This window comes from Drosophila miranda (assembly GCF_003369915.1).
Source record: "Drosophila miranda strain MSH22 chromosome Y unlocalized genomic scaffold, D.miranda_PacBio2.1 Contig_Y1_pilon, whole genome shotgun sequence".
Classification (NCBI taxonomy): Eukaryota; Metazoa; Arthropoda; class Insecta; order Diptera; family Drosophilidae; genus Drosophila; species Drosophila miranda.
In genome coordinates, this window is record NW_022881603.1 from 6,595,668 (window position 1) to 6,613,559 (window position 17,892).

General features: G+C 43.7%; 1 protein-coding gene and 1 pseudogene across 1 annotated transcript; both read right to left on the minus strand.

Annotated features, from left to right (window-relative positions):
* Positions 1–64: 64 nt before the first annotated feature.
* On the minus strand, positions 65–3,383 carry LOC117192101 (annotated as a pseudogene).
* Positions 3,384–6,165: 2,782 nt separating this feature from the next.
* Positions 6,166–7,227, minus strand: LOC117190381 (endoplasmic reticulum metallopeptidase 1-like). The gene is made up of 4 exons (XM_033395462.1): positions 6,711–7,227; positions 6,512–6,660; positions 6,303–6,446; positions 6,166–6,243 (listed from the first exon to the last, which is right to left on the minus strand). Exons 1-4 carry the CDS (start codon positions 7,225–7,227, stop codon positions 6,166–6,168), a joined length of 888 nt encoding a protein of 295 aa, XP_033251353.1.
* Between the last annotated feature and the right edge of the window lie 10,665 nt (positions 7,228–17,892).

A 17,892-nucleotide genomic window follows, 5' to 3' on the forward strand; every position in this document is an offset into this window, starting at 1 on the left:
AGGCAAGGTGCGTTGTCTGACCAACAGCTGAAGTTCGGGATGGACGATTGCTTTAATGGACAGTCTGCGCTCTACTGTAGAGGGGTCTTACAATAATACAGGCAGAAGGAAAACACTCAGTAAGTGAATTGCCGGTAGGAGGTGGGCCATTGAACCAGCGCCGCATAGGACGGGAAGGATTTCGCAAACTTCTGGCTGAGCTCATGGCCTTCGTCGCCAATGAAATGATGAGACACTCCCACCTGGCATACGGGCACGTTGAAGTCGCCATCGGGTTTCTGTGGTAATGGTTGACAATGCAGAAATTAAAATGGACTCCAAACTGTACTCCATCCGCCGAACACTTACATAAAGTTCAATGAAGAATGAAAGTGCCGTATTATCCTTGCCATGCGCGAAGTAGATGTGATAAGTCGTCTGCTGTCCAATGTAATTGATCGGGAAGGACCAGTTGGTTACGGCCACGTCTTCGTAGGGCTGGATGAACACACTGGTGTGATCGGTAACCTCCGCCCTGAACTCGAGCCGCACCGTCTTTCCGTCCTCCAGCAAGGTCTTGTTCAGAAGCTCGAAAGCGGGCACCGATGGGGTTTCGACGGGTGTTTCGCGCGGCAGCCACATTCCCTTTAGACGGTTCTTCACCCACCGGTGATCGTATAGAGGATAGCCACACATCATGTACTTGGCGCAATCCGCCTCGATGCTAGCCAAGCCAGTTAGGTTCGCCTTGGTACCCTTCAGGGGAGCAGGTCCCCGGAGATCCTGGAAGTTGAACAGGTAGCCGGAGTCTTCCTTGCTGACGGACTCATCGTACTCGTAGAAGGTTCGTCGCACTTGCTGGAAATGTAATTACTTAGCTATAATGGAATGTCCAGGAGATGCCACTATCCAGTAAGTACTCACCAGGTATGGCACTCTCTCTACATTGGTCTTGGGGCGATAGGGGAATCCGAGTTGGGTGGAGCTGGCTGTGTAGATGCTCAGGGCACTTACGGCCAGCAGGGCGAAAAAGCATCATACTTGGTCGGCGAAAGACGTTGATAAGGGGAATCTACATGATACTGCATCGTTAGATAACTGTAGAAAGCTCATAAAAAGAGTCATTACCAAAAAGCCCATAGCAAGAATAGTTCCCAAGGCATTCAGAGCAGAGATAATCAGATCGGGGTTTGTCGACCTGCCGAATCGGCCCATCATTGCACTGAGGATAACCAGGAAAGTGTAAAACAGATAGCTGTTGTACCGGAAGGGAACGATCTGGACAATCTTCACGACGTCCGTCCAGGAGAAGCCGCGATCGTGCAGAGTCGTCAGCAGGTTGATAGTTAGGGGAACCACGTAAAAGATGAGCGTCCATGTTATCACGTAGGCGGATCGCAGGACGTAGTAAGTTATTCCAATGCCGAGAATGGCCAGGACAATCGCGTGTCCATGCAGCACCTTTTACAGTTGATGTGCAAAAGAAATCTTCTCCTGCAAAAAAAATGACATGTATTTAGTCCCAAACATATATGAATGGTATCCAATCTACTTACACTCCGTTGCAGCTTCAAGTAGATGAACGAGGGCAAACTAAGTCCGAGGAGATTGGGGAACACATATATGCCGATCATCAGCGCCGGAGTGGCGAAGTAGGTGAGAGAGAGGCCGTACATGTCGAACAAATAGGCGACCACAACGGGCATTCCCAGGCCGAGCACAAAACCAATGATCTGTACCACCAAAATCAGGATGAACAAGCCAACAATGTGGCCTGTGGAGACATTGGAGACACTCGCTGTGCGCCACACTGATACAAAGATCAGGACAATGGTAGCTCCAGCCACGGCATAGTTGAGGATCACACCAGTGCTCTGCGAGTAGCTGATGAAGTACAGTCCCAGGACGTCGAAGAAGACGGCGTGTCCCGAGGCGTATGCCTGATATAAGTTCAAATATATGAGGAGAATTTTCTCGGTTGGGCTGGATCAACTTACCTCCGGATCATGCAACTCTGTGGCATTAGAGAGGCCGCGGACCAAGCTGAGAACATTCTCATATTCATTCTCTGTTCTAAATAGAAGTGCGTGGAATGACATCGAAGCGATCGTACTTGGTGTGATACGTGTAGCCGTTGATGCACTGGGCTATATCCAGACCTAGAGCAAGGAATCGAATATATTTGTCGTTATTTAGTTGAAAGTTTTTCGGTTGCTGTTGTTGCTGTCATTCTAACCGACGAGTTTACTATATTTTGTAAATATGGTGAAGTCCGTGTCTGAGGGCAGGATACCCGTTTCGAAAATTTCCTCAGCCATGGAGGTCGCGTTTGGATGCTTGGCATTCGTCATGTAGTCATGTAGTATTGAAAATCGTGGTATAGAATCGTTGCCTCAGATGGCAGCGGCTTCAGGGCTGCTTACGTTTACAAGCCAGGGATGGTTGGGTCCAGTCTGGAAGTGAATCTCGCGACCTCCGCTGCCAGCTGCATCCAAATTGATGGGTACCCTGTAACGTGGGGAGTCGTCTGTGTTATTGATTGCTCTGTTAGCTTGGGAGTCATGTTGCATTGCTTACGTGCACTTGGAGGCCCATTTGTGTTGGGTGATGAAGTTGTGGGAGGCTTGTAGGGGATTCTCCTCGGCACCGTTGAGCAGAAAGACAATTGGATGCTCGAAGGTTTGCTTGGTAGAGGACATCACGCGGAGCACCTCCAGGATTGTGACAACCATTTGACCGGCATCGCCGGCCGAAGGGCTAGTGGGCTTTGAGTCGAAGTGGGAGTTGACCAGGAGGTAGGTGTCGCTGGTCAAGTTTTTGGGGCTCAGCTTAACGACGATATTCTGCACCGCCTGGTACATGTTGACCATAGTTCAATGAATGTAGGAGCCGGAGACAATCTGGAGGCCAATTTCAATGTCAAAGTACTCGTCCAGGACATTTGCCTCAATCAGCGCTAATTCTTTGAGCAGGAACTGTACGGTCTTGTTCTCATTTCCATCGCTGCCCACCACTTTGGGTCCGATTTTCTCAAACTCGTAGAGATTACCCTGTGCACGCTCGGCAATAAACACACCCTTGGAGGCATCCTCGATGGTCATGGCCGCGGGCAGGCGGTAGAAGAGTGGCACCACTACGGCAAAGAAGAGGAGCAGCCAAAACAGAAGGAAGCCGCTGGCCATGAACCAGGGACCTCTGGAGGTCTGCTCCTGTTTCCTGGCATTCTTCGGCGACAGCAAACCAGCCTCGACGGGTTCGTCAGAAATCTGCAAGAGAAATATCCCCGAATATTTAGTGGAAACGGAAAATGTCAGTTTTCCAAGTGTCCCTTACAAGCTTGTCCTTGTCACCCATTTCCCCTTTCTGTAGCTACAGCTCTGCACACTGAACCCTCCAGAATGGGACTAGTTGCCCTAAACCCAACGTCAATTCCTTTTATATCCGCCAAAAACCAAGGGGACCCAATTGAATACTCCATGATACAAATGAATTTATTGTATGTGCTACGTTGATATGTGCTCATGGATGTATTTATATTAGGTTTTCTTGGATACTAGTCTCATCGAAACGAGGGTGGCTATAATGAAAACAGCTTTAAATGATGAGCAAAACGAAATTAATTTCCAAATAACGGGATAGTTTGCCATTACACCCATCCAGGCTTTCCTTTCTTGAATCCGGATAGCCATAGAACAATATCCTGGAGAACTATATCCGAACAATAACCAAAAAAAATCCGTCATCCATTCTTAGAGGACTTTTCAAACAGCCCTCTTCTATAAACAAGAGATTTATGCTTTTATAACCATTACTTGTATAATTGCTGATATCAATTGAATGACCTTATCTCAATCACCTCCGCTCCTTTCTTCACAGATAGGAGATCTTTATGGCTCTAAACCAGACCACCGCAACTTAACATCTATTGTTTCCTATTATATTCCGAGTATATACACACATACATAAATATGTATGTACGAGTATTTGCACATGCATGTAAATCATTTGGGGCCTGGCGAATATCTTCACATAGGCGAGGCATAAAATCAATTGGATACACGATTAACAAACTTTGAACAAATGTATGCATATTCTCTAATTGAGTTTATAAATTTGATAACCGATTTATGGCACTAATATCAGACACTTAAGCTAATCAAATGATTTTTTTTTTTTTTTTTTTTTTTTTTCATGTGGAAAATTTGTATTTTATTGTAAACAAGTTTACTGCTACCTTTCGTGGCAACTTAATCTAGTTTTACATTTAAGGGGAAAAACAATTGATCACAGGAGATACATACTTAAACTTAATGTTACATATATGGAGTAGGTACATACATTATTTAGAATATTTACAAAAAGTTAATGAGATGTTATAGGAGGGATCTAGTAGGGAGATCCAGTGGATGACTCCTTTTGAGTCTTCTTTTCCTTGGCGGGTTAATTAGACGTCTGGCTAGCGCATTAGGGTGACCACCAAGTCGTTGCAAGTACCTTGCTGCATGTAATTGTATAACATCGCCCACTTTGGGAACCTTTAGGTCCCTCTCGATGTCGCTGTTTCGTATGTACCATGGAGCATTGCATATTCGTCGTAGAATTTTTGACTGAGCAACTCTAATTTTATTTAAGTTGGTTTTTGACGCGATGCCGTAAACTTGAAGTGCGTATTTCCATATGGGGCTGAGGATGGACTTGTATATCGTGACTTTGCTGTACAGCGATAGCTTATTTCTTGGTGCAAGTAGCCACGCCATCTTTCCCGCTTTCGCCATCACAGACTGTCGAACCATGGTAGTATGGGTTTTGAAATTTAGTGACCTGTCGAGTACAACACCCAGGTATTTGTACGAGCTCTTGTGCGTAAGTGTGGAACCCAGCATATTAATGCCTCCGCAAGAAAGTGTTCTCGTAGCAACAGTAACATTAGCACATTTGCTGCTGTTGATGCCTATGTTCCATTTCTGAGCCCAGACCTCAAAGCTGCTCACATATTGTTAATCAAATGATGCAAACACTTATTCGAATATATAAATTTTGATATCACAATTGTACCTTGTGGACGGGCCCATTAAATCACTAATCACCAAAAGTCACCTCACCTCGCTCTCGAAAGAACCTAATCGCGTACGCAGGGCTCTCCACATCTCCGTTGGGCATGAACAATCCAACTGAGATGTGATCTCTCTCAGCCTCATCATCATCACCATGGGCGATGCTTATTCGACTATTTAATCTGGAATTTCGTGGGCTCTGTGTGTTTATTTTAAGCTTTTTATAAGAGCCTATACTGTTTCTTGTAGCAGTGCTCTCTATCATAGACACTCTACATATATACTATGAGTATGAAGTGTGTAATCTCGTAGGTTTTGGATAGCGTCTTCCGAGCGGAGCTATCCCCGGTCTCGAAATGAAGATAGACTGGGCCTTAAGCATGTGCGTTAGTGGTTTTCTAGCTACAATTTAACAGATAGTCCTATTGGAATAATATTTTTGTGGCTAATTGCTTCCACCGTACCACCTGTTGTTTATATTGGCCCTGTTTCGTACGCCTTAAGTAAACACTTTTCATTTCACGAACATGCCTTTCCAACCGGGGAATGGAATGCATAATTTACCAAAACAAACACTCAAAAAGACGTTCCATTATATTTGTAGTATTCGTAGGTTTAATGGTTTAATAAAATATATATACTTTTTATCAGATTCTATACAGTTAATCGATAACGCTTAATGACTACAATTAGTAAAGCAAACCCAATCTCTTCTTGTGAGTAATTCCCCTTAGAAATACCAGGTCCCAACCCAGCCCTGTATGTAGGCATACGAGGGAAATCGATCTATGTATTTGCTCAGCCTTCCAATGGCAGTTATATCCTGATTAACCCAGTGTCCGCCAATGCCAATCTCCAGAGTGGGAGTATCGAATGTCGAAGTTGTCTTCTGCAAGCAATAAATTGGTTTGTTAGGCCACATACTTATTAAATATGGAATAACATTAAATGTGGATGGAGCTCACCTCAACGTCGATAGTAAACTCTAGGGAACTGTTGTCCAGTCCGTAGGAGAAGTACACCATGTACGGTGGTTCTGCCTTCTCCCGAACGAGAGTGTCGTTGAAGGACCAGTCAACCAGCTTGGCATCATTTTTCATATTCATGAAGATGCCCATGTGGTCGGGTCCACTCAGTGTCGATCTTGGGGCCATTCTGATTCGTCCATGCGAGTGGTGCCATCCGCGTTATGTAGCCGACGATGTGCATGCTAAGAAAGGGCCACGATCAGATCCATACGGGATAAGTAGCGATTAAGGTATCACTTACGATCAATGAGTAGCGCTGCGCTGAGGTTTTCTCCTTGTAGGGGAATCCGGCATTCGTGACGGCGATTACAATGAACAGAATGGTAATCCCGAGGAAGCAGAGCACAATCGTTCTCGTCTTGCGGAAGAACATGATCAGTGGAACCTAGGAAGGAGTTCTCTTAGCCGCAAGTCAGGCACAAGCGATCCAATTTGCACTTACAATAAAACACGCAAACATGAGGGAAAATAACCAGCAAAATAACCAAAAAAGCGTCCCTGCATGTGCATCAGAGTTAGGAGAGCCGCCGTGCACAAATAGGTGAAGTAGACGAACGGAAGGATCTGACAGACCGTGACAGCAATGGCAAACAAATAGGCTGTCGAAGGATGGAAATAGTTTTAAGTTTCCTTTAAGTTTTCTACTTACCTTTGCGGTGACACTTGGTGACCAAGTTCACAATCAAAGCAACTATATCGAAGAGCACATAGAGCATTATCAAGTAGGCCGATCGAATGCTCAGTCCCGCCAGCGTAACCATGATCACGATCAGCCAGAAGCAGTGCGAGTGCATGAACAGCTGGATGCGGAACCCCAGGACTAGGGGATCGCGTTTCGTCTTCTCCAGATACAGGGCTGGCAGGATGCTCATTCCGAAGATGATCGGCGCCAGGTAGAGGCCAAAGATCGTCCAGGTGGAGGTGAACCAAGTCATCGAGCGTATCACCCTATCCATAAAGACGGCAACGAGCAGTGCGAGGCCCACGGCCAGAGCGAGGGCGGCGAGCTGCATGCCAATGGTGATCGCGTAGCGCAGCAGGACTCCCTTCCAGCTGCATCCGGAGCGCACGGACATGAAGTACAACGAGATGCCAATGGCCATAAGGGCCAGCAGAGACACAACAACGTTCACAATGATGCTCGTGGCTTCCGTGTAGAATATCATGAACCAGCCCAGAAAGTCATAGAAGATGTTGTGGCCCTCAGCGTGCGCCTGAAAGTATGCGTAATTTTTGTAGGCATTCGAGAGCGGACTACGATTTTTATACCCGATACTCAAAATGAGTATTGGGGTATATTAGATTTGTGGTAAAAGTGGATGTGTGTAACGTCCAGAAGGAATCGTTTCCGACCCCATAAAGTATATATATTCTTGATCAGCATGAATAGCCGAGCCCTGTCTGTCTGTCCGTCTGTCCGTCTGTCCGTCTGTCCGTCTGTCCGTCCGTCCGTCCGTCCGTCTGTCCGTCCCCTTCAGCGCCTAGTGCTCAAAGACTATAAGAGCTAGAGCAACGATGTTTTGGATCCAGACTTCTGTGATATGTCACTGCTACAAAAATATTTCAAAACTTCGCTCCGCCCACTTCCGCCCCCACAAAGGACGAAAATCTGTGGCATCCACATTTTTAAAGATACGATAAAACCAAAAACGCAAAATCGTAGAGAATGACTATATAATCTAGAGTGTAAAATCTCAACCAGATCGTGTAATTATTATAGCCAGAATCAAGAAAACAATTTCATTCTTTCTCGCTCTGTCTCTCTCTAACACACAGGTTTCATGGTCGGTTTTGCCAATCGCAAAATATGAGTTCAAGGATCTCAGAACCTATAAGAGCCAGAGCAACCAAATTTGGTATCCACACTCCTGTGATATCGGACCTTGACCGTTTCGTGTCCAAATTTCGCCACACCACCTACCGCCCCCACAAAGAACGAAAATCTGTTGCATCCACAATATTGCAGATTCGAGAAAACTAAAAACGCAGAATCGTAGATAATGACTGTTCAAAGTGACCGCCACGATAATTAGATATTGATCTCTAACAACACTGCGCATGTGCCCTGCTGCATATCGATGTTCTCATATCGATATTCTTTTTTCGGCGTCTGTCTCTTGCGTATGTTACTCGGAAGCACATATAATTCTGTATACTGATCTTCTGCTGTCTTACAAATAAAATAACTTTAACAGGTTATGGGCCCAGACACCAATTCACCCAGAAACAGTATAAAACAGAAACAGTGAGAAACAATAAACATTGTTTGGTGCTTAGTGAAAAGCAGTGCTAAAAAAATGGCATAGACTCATTAGTGTATGTGTGTACATAGAAAGGCAAAAGAACAAGTTGAACAAATTCGCATTGTGTTTTTTTGATTAGAATTTTGCAGCGAATCGACCGTTGCCGTGGTTTAAAGTCCAAAATAAAGCAGTCCCAACGGATCAAGAAACACAAAAGCGAACGGAGACTCAAGTGTGTAAGTTAACACAATCGATCGAAAAAATATATAAAAACGAGGGGAACGTTGTGAGTTGCTGCGTACACCGCAACTCTACAGTTATACCCGATACTAAGTCAGTATGGCTCTCCTGCGGCAGACGCCGCTAATATTGAACCACACGACAAAGAGTGCGTGCGAGAGAGACAGAAAATCAGTCTGAGCGTGACGTCGGGCGCTGCGTGGCCACTGCAAATTAATTTCTTGCTTTTGGCTACAAAAATGATCCGATCTGATCCAGATTCAGCAATCTGATAGATATAGTCATTATCTATGATTCTGCGTTGCAGAACAACAGATTTTCGTCCTTTGTGGGGGCGGAAGTGGGCGGGGCGAAGTTTTGTAATATTTTTGTAGCAGTGACATATCACAGAAGTCTGGATACAAAACATCGTTGCTCTAGCTCTTATAGTCTTTGAGCACTAGGCGCTGAAGGGGACGGACGGACGGACGGACGGACGGACGGACAGACAGACGGACAGACGGACGGACGGACAGACGGACAGACAGACAGGGCTCAATCGACTCGGCTATTGATGCTGATCAAGAATATATATACTTTATGGGGTCGGAAACGATTCCTTCTGGACGTTACACACATCCACTTTTACCACAAATCTAATATACCCAATACTCATTTTGAGTATCGGGTATAAAAATTGGCGCCCAACGTGGGGCAAAACCTGAACCAGCGGCAAAAATAAAAAACCAATACACGCAATTGAACATAAAAAAATAAAACAGATCCAGCAGCATCTGGAAGACAAAGAAGACACCATACTACCATACACCATAAATTGTACACCATACACCATAAACCGTACACCATACACCACCATACACCTACCAACAAGAAGACATCAAGAAGCAGCTATTCTAACATAGTATAAATCCAGCAGCATCTGGAAGACCAGGAAGACACCATACTACCATACACCATAAATTGTTCACCATACACCATAAACCGTACACCATACACCACCATACACCTACCAACAAGAAGACATCAAGAAGCAGCTATACTAACATAGTATAAATCCAGCAGCATCTGGAAGACAAAGAAGACACCATACTACCATACACCATAAATTGTACACTATACACCATAAACCGTACACCATACACCACCATACACCTACCAACAAGAAGACATCAAGAAGCAGCTATACTAACATAGTTTATGACAAAGAACATGTAAGTAGAGTGTTCATTAAAAAAAAAAAAAAACTCAAAACCCCACATAAAACACAATTTTAGTCTTGCAAGTTGATTGATAGTGAAATAAATAAAAACAGGTGCATTTTTTGTTTAGGTTATGAGTGATAAGGAAGTACAAGATTTGGTAAAAGAATTTCAGAAACTAAAAGGAACAAATTATCAGGAAGACGTAATAGAGAACATAAATTTAGAAATGAATATATCAAACGAGCAGCTCAGACTCATGATAGAGGCCGCGGTTTCAAGCGCACTAGCCGTACAGGAACAGAGCTTCACTTCAAAACTACAGGGCATTCAGGAGAGCTTAAATAGTGTACAAATTAACGCTCCTCAAGTGGTGGCGTACAAGGATGCAGAGATAAGAACAGACGTTGTCTGTAATGAGACTCTTGATATTATGAAATCCCTGCTCGACTTTGAGGGAAAGAATGAAACCTATGTCTCATGGAGGAAGGCTGCGCATACCGCATACAAAGTTTATGAGAAATTTGACGGTAGCTCAAAACATTATCAAGCTTTAGGAATACTGAGAAACAAATTTAATTTTAAAACCATTATAGATCGACTAGACTTTACGTACGCAGACAAACGACCAATATACTTAATTGAACAAGAGATGTCAACGCTCCGGCAGGGAAATTTGACATTATTACAGTACTATGACGAAGTAGAAAAGAAACTGACTCTCCTTATAAACAAAACAATTATGACTAACGAAACCACTGTAGCTTCTTCATTGAATGAGAAATACAGAGCGGACGCTCTACGAGTGTTCATCTCAGGAACCAAGAAGACTTTAAGTGATGTTCTATTCTCGGCAAGACCAAAAGATCTACCCTCTGCTTTGGCATTGGCTCAAAAAGTTGAGGCTAATCATGATCGATATATGTTCGCTTCAAACTACGCCCGTAGCATAGAAGAAAAAGCTCAGAGAACTGAACAAAGACAGCATGGCAGAGAGAATTTAATGACGGACACAAGGCAAAGACAACTAGGGAAACTCCCACAGTATAGGAAACAAGAATTTTTACCAAAATCAGAACAGGTCCAACCAATGGACGTGGACACATCCTCACGTTTTAGGCAGACTACTCAGTATCAACAAAATAGCGCGCCTCAGAGACAAAACCAGTGGCAAAGTCAGCAACAAAACAACCAATCGGACTACAACAACCAGGGACAAACAAACAAGCGACCGAACAATAGTAGCGCACGTTTTACGGGACCGAAACAACAAAGAATTAACCACGTAGAAGCAGAAGATACCCTACTCGATCAGAAAGAACAGGATTACCAAACTATAGCAAACGCCGAAGTTGATGGCATAGAAAACGACCTTTCAGATTATGACCAGATTAATTTTTTAGACATAACTCCTTGCTTCCGTTTATAGAAAGGACAGTAGCAGGGAGAACAATCAAATTACTCATAGATACAGGAGCTTCCAAAAACTACATAAAACCATTAAAAGAACTAAAACATATTACCCTAGTAAATAAACCCTTCCGAGTGAAGTCAATCCATGGCTATAGTGGCATAGACAAAAAATGTATAAAGCACCTTTTCAATACCAACTCAACATTTTTTTTTACTACCAAACCTCACGACATTTGACGGTATAATTGGACTTGACCTATTAAAACAGAGTGACGTTCTACTGGACTTAAAGAATAAGAAATTAATAACAAACTTCGGTTCCGAAACAATCCAATTTTTAAAATGTGCAAACATAAATTTCACAAATGTCGAGGAAATACAGGTCCCTGAGACTATATCCCAAAAGTTTCAGCTGATGTTAGGAAACCGAACAGGGGTTTTCGCAGACCCAAATGAAGCACTCCCATATAATACAAATATCATTGGCACTATCCGAACAGAAAATGAAGATCCCATATATTCAAAATTGTACCCATATCCAATGGGCGTTTCAGAATTCGTAAATGCAGAAACTCAAGACTTGTTGAAAGGTGGTATAATACGACCGTCTCGGTCACCATACAACAACCCCGTTTGGGTTGTAGACAAAAAAGCTACCGATGAACAGGGAAATAAAAAAAAACGTTTGGTCATAGATTTCAGGAAACTAAATTTAAAAACAACAGATGACAAATATCCCATTCCCAATATAGTTTCTATATTATCCAACTTGGGTACAGCTAAATACTTTACAAGCCTAGATCTTAAATCTGGATTCCATCAGATTTTACTTGCAGAAAAAGATAGAGAAAAAACCGCTTTCTCCGTAGCAAATGGGAAGTATGAGTTCTGTAGACCCCCCTTTGGCTTGAAAATTGCACCTAGTATTTTTCAGAGGGCCATTGACGACGTGCTCAGAGAGCAAATTGGGAAAACTTGCTATGTTTATGTCGATGATGTAATCATTTTTTCCGAAAACATGGAAAGCCATGTCAAGCATATCGCATGGGTCTTAGACAAACTGTACGATGCCAATATGAGAGTTTCGCGCGAAAAATCGCACTTTTTCAAGGAGAATGTCGAATACATAGGATTTGTCGTCTCAAGTAATGGTATAAAAACATGCCCCAATAAAGTGGAAGCGATTCGTAACTACGAACAACCAACCACTTTGTTCAACGTCAGATCATTCTTTGGACTTGCAGGTTACTATAGATGTTTTATTAAAGACTTTGCATCCATAGCTAAACCCATAAGTGACATCCTTAAGGGCGAAAATGGCAAGGTAAGCGCCGGACAGTCAAAGAAAATACCAGTCAAATTAGACGAAAGTCAGTGCGCGGCATTCAATAAACTAAAAGAGATTCTGGCATCCGAAAGCGTAATGTTAATCTATCCTGACTATAAGAAGGCATTTGACCTAACAACAGATGCTTCGTCCTTCGGTCTGGGAGCCGTCTTATCACAAGACGGGAAGCCAATTACCATGATATCAAGGACACTAAATGATAGGGAACTTAACTTTGCAACAAACGAAAGAGAGCTGCTCGCTATAGTTTGGGCTTTGAAAAACATCAGAAACTGTCTATACGGAGTAAAAAATTTAAATATTTTTACAGACCATCAGCCTCTAACGTTTGCAGTTTCTGATCGCAACCCAAACGCAAAAATAAGACGTTGGAAAGCTCTCATAGACGAGTACAATGCAAATATCTTCTACAAGCCAGGAAAAGAAAACTTCGTCGCTGACGCACTATCACGACACAACATCCATACCTTAGAAGATGATGCACAGTCAGACAGGGCCACAATACACAGCGAAATATCACTTACATACACTATAGAATCAACAGACAAACCAATCAACTGTTTTCGAAACCAAATTATAATAGGAACATGAAGTAGCTTCAAATCGCACAACCATTTTGTTCGGTGAAAAGATCCGACATACAATATATTTCTCAAGTAGGGACTCGTTAATTAAAAAAATAAGTGACGCTGTCAAAAAAGATGTCGTAAATGCAATCTACTGCGAATTACCCATATTAGCATTCATTCAACATAAATTAATAGAAACATTCCAACAACAATATTCCGATGCACAAGACATATAGTAAATGACATTTTGGACAAGAACGAACAAAAAGAAATAGTTATTACAGAACACAATAGAGCCCATAGGGCGGCACAGGAGAATGTAAAACAAATTTTACAAGACAATTTTTTTTCCGAAAATGACCAAATTAGCAGTCGAGGTTGTTGCAAATTGCAAAATTTGTCAAACGGCCAAGTACAACCGACACCCACAAAAACAAATACTTGGGGAAACACCCATACCCTCGTATGTGGGCGAAATGCTACATATCGACGTATATGTAACCGATAAAAAATATTTCCTCACATGCATAGACAAGCTTTCAAAATTTGCAGTTGTCCAACCCATCGCTTCAAGAACAATAGTTGACATACAATCAGCAATTTTACAACTTATCAATTTTTACCGGAACACCAAGACGATCTATTGCGATAACGAACCTTCCATAAAGTCCGAGACAATAAAATCATTATTAAGTAACCAATATAACATTCAAATTATAAATGCTCCACCACTTCATAGTACTTCCAATGGACAAGTCGAAAGATTCCATAGCACCCTTAATGACATTGCGAGATGTTTAACAGCCCAAAGGAAGCTTAAAAATACAGTGGAAACGATACTTCAAGCAACTATTGAATACAATAACACAGTTCACTCCGTAACGAAGAAACGTCCGGTCGATGTAATTCACTCGTCCTCCCCTGAACTTGAGGTGGAAATCAGGAATAGAGTTCATAAAGCACAACAACTCCAAATGAAAAAACTGAATGAAGTAAGACATGATAGACAGTTTCAAGTAGGTGACACAGTCCTTGTAAAAGCAAACAAACGTTTAGGAAACAAACTGACACCTTTGTACACCGAAAATAAAATCGAGGCAGACTTGGGGACAACGGTCCTAATAAAAGGAAGGGTGGTCCACAAGGACAATTTAAGATAGACATCAGTTCATAATGAGTTCATATTCCTCTTCACTATTCAATATACAACAATAATAAAGGATACAGAAGAGTTAAGAATCCAATTCCTACAATCGCAAATGAGACATTACTTTCAAGAAACAGAATAATTATTTCAGAATTAAAAGTGTGGAGATAATGTTTTTTATCCCCAATCGGCCGACTAATTATTTCGAATTAAATAAAACTCGGCGCAGAAATAAAATTACGATATGCTCTTTAATGCGTGACATCCAAATTGCAAGTGTGGCTTGCCTGCCCTTTACATTGCCGCTCCGATCGCTAAGCGCAGCTTCGCTCGGCCGACGTCGGTAGGCAGACGCAAAGCGGAGATAGCGAAGAGCGAGCTGGCAGAGAGCGTTTAGCAGGGCAAGCAAGCGCAGAGCTTTAACAAACAAATGAGTGACATAGACATAAGTAACAAACAAAATAAGCGGCTGAGGGCCAAGAATTAGGTGCTATTTGGCAAGCAGCTAATCGGCTGGGTTCTGCTCCGAACATTCACCCCCCGTTGGAAGGCAAAGGCTTTCAACAGATCCATCCTGAAGGGGCAGAACCGCTATTTTTCCAACGGCCCTCTTGAAAAGGCCTTTTTGAGTGCGGATGACGGCTACTCTGATGGTTCCATCTTTTCCTGGGATGACGCTCTCAATGCGGCCAAGCGGCCACCCTAATCGTGGCAGCGTTTCCTCCTTGATCATGACGAGCGCTCCTAGCTTGATGTTTGGAGACGATGACCGCCACTTGCTCCGCTCCTGAAGAATCGAAAGATACGCCGTGCTCCATTTTCTCCAAAACGCCTGCTTCATTTGACACAGCCGCTGCCATCGACTAAGTAGGTTGACCCGGAGATGCGCCACATCTGGCTCGTCGAATGCAGCTTTCGGGGCTCCATTGAGAAAGTGGTTTGGCGTGAGCACATCTAGATCATCGGGACTTTCTGTAATTGCATAAAGCGGACGGGAATTTAAGAAAGCAGAGATTTCACAAGCCAAGGTCTGAATTTCATCAAGAGTAAAAATGTAGGTCCCGACGATGCGATGAAAATGATATTTAGCTGCTTTAACAGCCGCCTCCCACAAACCCCCAAAATGAGGTGAGCGAGGGGGGATGAATTTCCAGTCGATTCCACTAGAAACGCAGAGATGTGACACAGCCGACGTATGAGGATCGCTGAGGAACATTTGCCGAAGCTCCAAAAGCTCATTTTTTGCTCCTACAAAATTTGTAGCGTTGTCTGACCAGATGATTCGAGGTTTGGGACGTAGACTTATAAAACGCCTTAATGCTGCCAGAAAGGATTCTGTAGATAGATCCCGAACGACTTCCAAATGAGTTCCTTTGGTGCTAAAGCATACGAAGACAGCGATGTAACATTTGATAGGAGGCCTGCTTCTGACTTCCGACTTGTGATAAAAGGGTCCGCAAAAATCAACGCCCGTTGTGTGGAATGCTGGATTAGTCGTTACGCGATCCGCAGGCAAGTTTCCCATGATATGTTCCCTCAGCACTGGCTTCAAACGAAAGCATCTAACACATTTGCGAATGATTCCCGCAACATATTTGCGTCCACCAATAGGCCAGAATTTTTGCCGAAGCAGTCCGAGCAATCCTTGAGCTCCTGCGTGGAGAAACCTTTCGTGAAAGAAGATAATAATAGAGACAGTGACAGGATGTCCCTTAGGAAGCAGGATCGGGTGCTTCGCGTCGTAGTCCAATTCGGCATTTTGGAGGCGGCCTCCAACACGCAGCAATCCAAAGCTATCCAGAAATGGATTCAGTGAGGCCATCGTGCTTTTTGGGGGTAGGGCCTGTTTGCTGGCGAGGGCCCTTATCTCTTCCGAAAATTGTTGCTGCTGTATTGCCCTTATGAGCAAATGCGTACCATTTTTGATGTCGATTACGGTAAGTTGACCCTTCGACCGCGCTATGCCTTTGTCCTTGAGAATGTAGAATCGATATATGTAAGCAAAGACGCGCTGCATGGATCCGAATGAGTTTTGAAATTTGCAATCGTACGATACATCCGTTTCGTTTGAAACAACCAATGCTGCATGACGACGTTCTGGTACATCGGTCGGCAATTGCAAGCCTGCAGGCCACTCTGAGCTCTCAAGACGCAAGAATGGTGGTCCAGAGATCCAAAGGCTGCTATCCATTAGTTCAGCGGGCGTGGCTCCACGTGATATGATGTCGGCAGGATTCAACTTTGTGGGCACGTGATGCCAAGTCATTCCAGCGGTGAGCTCCTGAATCCGCTGAACTCGATTAGAAACAAATATATTAAAATTCAATGGTGATTCTCGAATCCAGGCAAGGGCTATGGACGAATCCGACCAGCAATGTATTTGGCATGGAGCTGATAATCCCTTAACTATGGTGGACACTAGTTCGGCTAATACGAGGGCAGCGGACAGCTCAAGCTTGGGGATAGTCATACTTTTCAAGGGCGCGACTCTGGATTTAGAGCATAAGAGATGACTTTGCACAATGCCAAGAGCTTCCGAACGCATGTATACACAGGCGCCATATGCTGCTTGGCTCGCATCACAAAACGCGTGCATTTCTAATCTGGCTTGCTGCCGAAGCACGTAACGTGGAAACTTAAAGTTTTTAACCATCGACAACTGCGAAGTCAGCTCAATCCAAGTCGTATGTAGATCCTGGGGCAGGCTTTCGTCCCAATTCAATTTTAGGCTTTCGTTCCATAGCGACTGCATAAATATTTTAGCTTTTGTGATGATGGGAGAGATGAGCCCTAGAGGATCGTAGAACCTAGCTAGTGTAGACAGGACCGAACGCTTCGATATTGGGCCTGCAGCGGTTCCGACGTGAGCGAAGCTAAACAGAAGATTGTCCGTGGTGGGATCCCAAACTAGACCAAGCGCCTTGGTTACTTCAGTCCCGTCATGAAAGGTAAGGAACTTTTCGCGATCCGCTTCCGATACGCCTTCCAAAGCAGCGGGTTCATTGGAACACCATTTACGTATGGGAAAACATCCTTTCGAAAGTAGCTCCTTTACCTGCTGACGAATTTTGATGACAGAATCAATGCTGTCCCCTCCAGATATGAGATCATCGACATAGAAATCTCTTCGAACAACATCAGCGCCAAGCGGAAAACGCAACTCTTCATCATTTGCCAATTGATGCATAGCACGAATTGCTAAGAAAGCGGCAGGTTTGGTTCCGTAAGTAACAGTCTCCAACTTGAACACCTGAATCTCCTCCTTCGGGTCATTGCGCCATAGGATGCACTGCACGTGCGTATCGGGATGGGAAACGCGTACACAGCGGTACATTTTGCAGATATCGCCACACAAGGCGACTTTAAAAAAGCGGAAACGAAGCAGAGTTATCAGAATTTTAGGTTGGATGGTGGGTCCAGCCATAAGCGCATCATTCAGTGATACTCCAGACGCTGTTTTGGCAGATCCATCGAACACTACGCGTAATTTGGTGGTTGTACTATCCTGCTTGTGGACGCAATGGTGAGGCAAGAAGTACTGCGGGAGGTCTGACTGCCGCGAAGCTGGCGACATGTGTCCTAAATCACGATACTCCTGAAGAAACTCCATATATTTTGCCTTAAGCTGTGCATTTTTTGCTAGCTTCCTCTCCAAATTGAGAAATCTACGTA